Below are 6,841 nucleotides of genomic sequence, written 5' to 3'. Positions count from 1 at the left end.
TATGATATAGGATAAAGTCTGATGCATGGGTTTGGGCTGGCTGGTTTGCCCTGAAGGTTGTCCCGGATCAGGATGGGAGTCCCGTTTGGGTGCCTGGCGAGCCTGGATGAGGGGATGATGGCTATTTGCAGCTGGTCACACCCCCTTCAGGGTTGGGGTCCCCACTGGGGTGCCTGGCCAGTTTGGGTGAGGGGTTGAGGGCCATTTTCAGGCTGGTGGGTGACTGAAGCTCCCAACCTCTCCTTTTTTTTCTTTTTTTTAATTCTGGGATTTATTTACCTTCTATGGCTGTCACTAGGACTGAGAGCCGGCTTTAGCTCTGAGGCTCGGCTCCAGCTCTGAGACCTCAGCTGCTGAAAGCAGGTATCTGGGTTTGTTTGGCTTCTATAATTGAAACACTGTTGCAGCTCCAACTCTGAGGCCCAGCTGGCTGAAAGCAGGTATCTGAGTTTGTTTAGCTTTTATAATTGCAACACTGTTTCTTAGAGTGCAGCTCAGAGGCTGGCAGCGGCAGGCGGGGAACCATGGCTTCCTCCCTCACTGGAGCAAGCAAGCCTCCCGTTCGCTTCAGCTGCCTAGCTGCCGGCCACCATCTTGGTTGGCAGTTAATTTGCATATCTCACTGATTAGCCAATGGGAAGTGTGTCAGAGGTATGGTTAATTACCATGTTTGTCTATTATTAGATAGGATATTATATAGGATTCATTTACCTAACTTGTTGATAATCATGTAAATTGTTTTTTCTTTTATTTTGGCAAGATAACAAGTTATTAATATTTTAGAATTCATTTTTACATTGAAACAAAATTCTTAGCAAAGGATTCATTTCATCCCAATTCCTCCTCCAAAAAGCACTCTGTGGTTCCAATAAATAATCATTTAAAAAGGTAAAAGGCAAACCATCAAATATGGATAACATTTCTGATAATTGCTGAAAAAGATATGAGAAAAACCTAAATTATGAGCCTTTGTAGATGTCACTAATCAATTCAGGCTAAGGTTTATTTTTAAAAAAATTGCCCAGCCAGTGTGGCTTAATATTGATTACCAACCCATGAACCATGAGGTCACAGTTCATTTCCTAGTCAGGGAGCATACCCAGGTTTCGGGCTTGATTCCCAGTAGGAGGTGTGCAGGAGGTAGCCCATCAATGATTTTCTCTCATCATTGTTGTTTCTATCTCTCTCTCCCTCTCCCTTCTTCTCTCTGAACTCAATAAAAACATATTTTCTTAAAAAATTCCAGTAGAAGTTAAGGCTATGCTTTAAAACTAATATTGACTATTATATTCTCTTTCTTCATGACCAATGCATGTCAGAGCCTACAATAAAAAGATCTTTTTAAATGATTTTCTGAGCTGATTTTTTAAAAATATATTTTATTGATTTTTTACAGAGAGGAAGGGAGGGGGATAGAGAGGTAGAAACATCGATGAGAGAGAAACATCAATCAGCTGCCTCCTGCATACCCTCCACTGGGGATGTGCCTGCAACCAAGGTACATGCCCTTGACTGGAATCAAACCTGGGACCCTTCAGTCCACAGACTGACGCTCTATCCACTGAGCCAAACCAGTCAGGGCCTGAGCTGATTTTTAAAAAGCATAAATCTAATAGATTATTTAGATACCAGTATATAAAGATATGAAGTTGAAAGTGATCTCAATATTTGTAGAAGTTGTGAAAATAGCCACTTCCCCAAACTTTTCTCATTATTGACAATTAACATGTTAAATATGCTACCTATATTATTATGTAATAGTGAGAATTTTAAAATTTCTGAACTGTATCTCAGTGGGAAAACCATTATCATCCAAGGGGAAGAACTATTTTTTATCCATAAATACACCTTTAATAAACTAAGGTCACGAGATAGGTAAAAACTATGCAAAACATACATGAACTTATGAAACCTTCAGAAATTTCAACTGAACATTCAACATGTGTAGACAAGTAGAATCTTAACACAAGGTGATGCTAAACCTACTGTCAGCCTCAAAGCAATGGACACCATTACTGAGAAAAGACTAAGTCAAGAAAGAAGTCTACTTAACTTTCTTTTTTAAGCAATCTTTCATTTCGATTGACAATTTCAAAGTGTCAGGAAAAATAAGGAACCAGTCCTGTGAGATTATAGGTAGAAAACTTAGAAAAAATGGCCCCCAATTCACTAAAAGAAAAGTCATATCAAGGGGTTAGAAACATAAATAGTTATATTATAAACATACCTACATACCCTTTCAACTTGCTGTTCATAACTTCTCAAAGAGAAGAAAAAAAGAACAAAGCAAAAGAATAGGTGCTTAGCAACCTAGGAGACAGGCTTGGCATGAGGAAAGTCATTAAGGTGCAGTTTAACCTATTTTATTCTAAATCTTAGTTATACACTAATAATGGAATTTATGGGACTGGGAGCCATAAAATAAACAGGACAGTCCTCAGAGAGAACATGTAGAAGAAGAAGGAAAATGAGAGTCAGAAGGACTGGGTCCAAGTCCTAATTCTGCCAAGAAATGCTTTCTAGATCTTGGGCAAGACACTTACACACTCAGGGCCTGAAATTCTTAATCTAAAAACACATGTTTACATAAATGATTAGGGGAGGGGGTGGAGAGAACTCATGGACATGGACAACAGTGTGGTGATGGTGGGGTGGGGTGGAGTGGGGTGAGTGGAGGTGGAAGAGGGCATAGAGGGGATAAATGGTGATAGAAAAAAATAAAAATAAATGATTTTGGAGATTCCGTTCAACTATAAGATTTATAGATTCATATCTGTAACAGATATCTTAATTTGGCACTAACTGAATATTTATTTTGTTTCCTACTTCAACTTGAGTATTTGAAGATTTGTAAAGAGAAAATACAAATAAGAAAACACACAGTTAAAATTCATGTTTAAATAAGCTTTGTGCCCTAGTCAGTTTTGCTCAGTGGATAGAGCACCTGCCTGTGGACTGATGGGTCCTGGGTTCAATTCCAGTTGAGGGGACATGCCCGGGTTGCAGGCTCGATCCCCAGTAGGGGCCGTGCAGGAGGCAGCCGATCAATGATTCTCTCTCATCACTGATGTTTCTCTCTCTTCCTCTCTCTTTTTCTCTGAAAAAAATAAAAATAAAAATGAATTAAAAATAAATAAGCTTTGTTTTGTATATTTGGAGGTAATTTATTAAAAGCCAAGGTATTACAGGAGGTATATGAAAAGCACAAGCTATTTTTAACATTTATATTTAATGTAATTTTTTTAAAACTTTTTAATTTGCCTGATGGCAAAACTGGTATATTTCCCTTGTGCTCTAACTATGGTGCTTTGTCAGGTTAGCACTCTTGAGGGAGTAAGTGCTATTTGGAGAAATGTAAAAGCCATACATAAAAATGTTCCTGGTCACAGAAGTGTCACACAGAGTAAGAATGCCACCCCAACTCCATCTTCTCTGACAATGCTGAATGTATAATGGTTGTCAAGGAGAAACCTTCAGCAGGTTTATGTTGCTATTAACACAATAAAGTATAAACATATCTAGAAGTAAACCCATTTAAATAATCATACAATTGATCAAAACATACAACTCAAAGGCTTAATATACAAAATAGCTACATAATAAATTAATATTAATATAGTCTTCTACCGTAGGAAGTTGTAACTGCTCAGGTCCCTATAAGAAAGGACAGCCCCACGATTCAGCTTCCAATAAACCTGCTTCAGTGATAGATCATTATGTTCCTCCTCAGATAAATTAGAAACTGTACATTGCATTATGTTAGTAATAGACACTAAGTAATCATGCCTATAAATCAACTTGTAGCCCTGGCCAGTGTTTTTCAGTGGCTGGAGCATCGGACATGCCCTGAAGGGTCTCGGGGTCAATTCCCAGCCAAGGGCACGTACCCAGTTCCAGGTTCGATCCCAGCTTCAACGGGGGCACATGCGGGAGGCAACCAATTGATGTGTCTCTCTATACATCAATGTTTCTCCCTCTCCCCCCGCCCCATTCTCTCTTTTAAAAAAAAAATGGGGAAAAAAATCCTTGGGTGAGGATTAACAAAAATAAAAATAAATAAATAAATAAACAAACAAACAAACAAACTTGTATGTACTCTTATTTACCACTAACATAAAACCATAAATTTCACAACCTGATTTGCATCTGGTCAAGAATTCTTCCTCCTAGGAAGACATACTATTAAAACTCGTGATCTTTAAAGTGCAAAGGCTAATGGATTAATCTTACCTGATGAAATAAGTATGCTCAAACTTCCTAGCTTGCCATACTGAGCAGCCACAAATAAAGGCGTGATTCCAAAGTCATCCTGGCATTCCTTACTTGCTCCTCTTTTAAGAAGCAATTTTATGATCTCAGTATTTTCCTAAAGCATAGATTCATATTTTAAATAAGAGAAAACAAAGAAAATAGAAGGTATCTCTTTTCTTATTGTTGTGTTTTGTTCAGTTTGTTTTTTATCCTCTATAAAGGAAAACCTTTTTTTAGAAAGTTGGATGGGAAGGAAGTCTTAAACTATCAGATTATTCTATACCTTCACAAACCCATTAAACATTAATAGATGAAACACTGATCTCTAGGAATTATAATCCTTATAAAATCCTGCAAAAATAGCTTTCTAGCCCTAACACTAAGGAGCTATCGTAGTTTCTAAACACATTGCTATACATAGAATAAGTCATTGCTCCTTATCAATTTTTATCCCAAGTGTTCTGATGGTCTCTTAACTATGCTATCAACATTTGAAACCTTAGATAATCCCTGTCACCCAAAGCTGCTGATACTACTAGAGCAGTTGGTTTATTCAGAATGATCATTAGCATTTAGACTGCCTTTTCTGTACTGCACTAACCATCATAAATCACAGACAAGTGGGAAGTAAAAATTGTATAGAACTGTCATTTTAAAAGGGTAAAACATACAATTTACATGAAGATGAAATAATAAATTCAGAAGTTACCTGAAAAGTAGCCTGGTGCAGGGCATTCCATCCACACATAGAATGGGATCCATTAACATTTGCTCCGTATCGAAGCAACAGCCTTAACACATCCATCCGTCCATTCTCAACAGCTGCAATATAGCAGTCAAAAAAAAATTAATGTCAGTAGAAAGTCATGTTTGTAGGGCTGGACACTTAGGTGATATTCTCATCATTTATTCACCTCAAAACTCACAATGCTGTGACTATTCCTATCAACAAATCAAAACACATAATCCCTATGCAACGCCAAAACATTTATCACAATTGTCTTAGGCCAAACCCATTAATATATACATCCTTTCTGTGCACATACAAATTATTTCCAATTATATTTTAAAAAATGGAGTAAACAGAAGCAAGAAGCAAACATGTATTCTAATAATGAAGACAATATGTTTCCATTTTGTTAAAATGCTATTGAGGAGAGAATGGGATGAACAGGTCAGGAGATATAGTCTCACAAGGATTGAAAGATTTCCTATCATTACCATTTGATCACCAATGACAAAAGTTACTGACAGTTGAAGGAGCAATAGTGCAAGTTCTGCATCTTAGATATTTTTTACATAAACAGCAATTATATTGTTAAAATTGAAAATACAGAAAAACTTTGCTTATTTGAACTAAAAGGGGACTCTAGATAAACTGAAGAGTGTTGCTAAACTTTACTCTAGTAACTGAAACTAATGACTCCCACTTTGGAAAACAGTATGGAGGTTCCTCCAGAAATTAAGAATATAGCTACGATAAGACCCAGCAATCCTCTTCCTGGGATCTATCTGAAAATTTTGAAAGTGTTTATTCATCCTTATGAACTCCTATATAAACTCCTATGTTCATTGCAGCATTATGCACAGTAGCCAAGACACAGAAACAACCTAAGTATCTTTTGATGAATGATTAAAGAGGATGTGGTTCATACACACAACAGAATACTACTCAGCCAATAAGAAAAGATGAAATACTGCCATGTGTAACAACATGGATGGATCTTGAGGCAGTATCATGCTAAGTAAAATAAATAAGGTGGAAAAGAACAAGAACCATGTGATTTCACTCATATGTAGGATATAAAACAGAAAGCAGCAAACACAGATAGTCTACAGATGAGTAGTTACCAGAGGGGGGCAGGATAAAGAGTTTAAGGGGAAAAATTTATGGTGATGGAGGGAGACTCGACTTTGAGTGGTGAGCACATAATGCGATATCCAGATGATGTATTATTATTGAATTGTACATTTGAAATTATGCAATGTTACTAATCAACATCACCCCAATACACTTAATTTTAAAAATAAATTAAAAAATAATAATAATGGCTCCCAAGTTGCTGGTAAAGTAGATCTTTTGAAGGAATAGTGTGCATGCCTCTAAATACCTAAAAATCATGTACCCTTTTACTAGTTGCAGGAAATTGTTCTACTTTATTTTACATATATCTAATTTACCATTAGTACAAGATATGTGTAGTCTAATATCATGTACATGTAACAGTTTATAAATCCTACCTAGTGAGAGTGAATATAGGTGTAATGCTATTTAGGTTAACAGAACAAACAAGTGGGGCCAAACTTTCCAGAACGCTACCTACCACAAAACTTTCTGCTATGAAGGTGGCAGTACTCTGGAGGAGTTAATAAAAGGAAAAAAAAAGTCAAAAGAGAGCTACCGTATTTGCCGGCGTATAAGACGACTTTTTGGCCCTGAAAAATATGCCTCCAAGTGGGGGGTCATCTTATACGCCGGGTACACTTCAGATAGACTGCCCATAGTGCTTGCCCCGTGCCATAGTGGCCTCCCGATGCCCGCCCACTTCATTCCACATACCGTTCAGGCATCAGCAGCGCTGCTGGGTGT

The 6,841-nt window shown here is 37.3% G+C and overlaps 1 protein-coding gene across 2 annotated transcripts in view; it reads right to left on the bottom strand.

Annotated features, from left to right (window-relative positions):
- Positions 1–6,841, bottom strand: part of ASB3 (ankyrin repeat and SOCS box containing 3) — a 61,022-nt gene that overhangs the window by 23,898 nt on the left and 30,283 nt on the right. For both annotated transcript variants that reach the window (XM_015557869.1, XM_006778603.2), the window contains exons 4-5: positions 4,961–5,073; positions 4,231–4,366 (exon numbers count right to left, since the gene is read on the bottom strand). In XM_015557869.1, the coding sequence (XP_015413355.1) occupies positions 4,231–4,366; positions 4,961–5,073 (249 nt within the window). The remainder of the gene's footprint in view (positions 1–4,230; positions 4,367–4,960; positions 5,074–6,841) is intronic.

The sequence above is a fragment of the Myotis davidii genome, unplaced genomic scaffold (assembly GCF_000327345.1).
Source record: "Myotis davidii unplaced genomic scaffold, ASM32734v1 scaffold6, whole genome shotgun sequence".
NCBI lineage: Eukaryota > Metazoa > Chordata > Mammalia > Chiroptera > Vespertilionidae > Myotis > Myotis davidii.
This window is presented reverse-complemented; position numbering and strand designations above follow the sequence as displayed.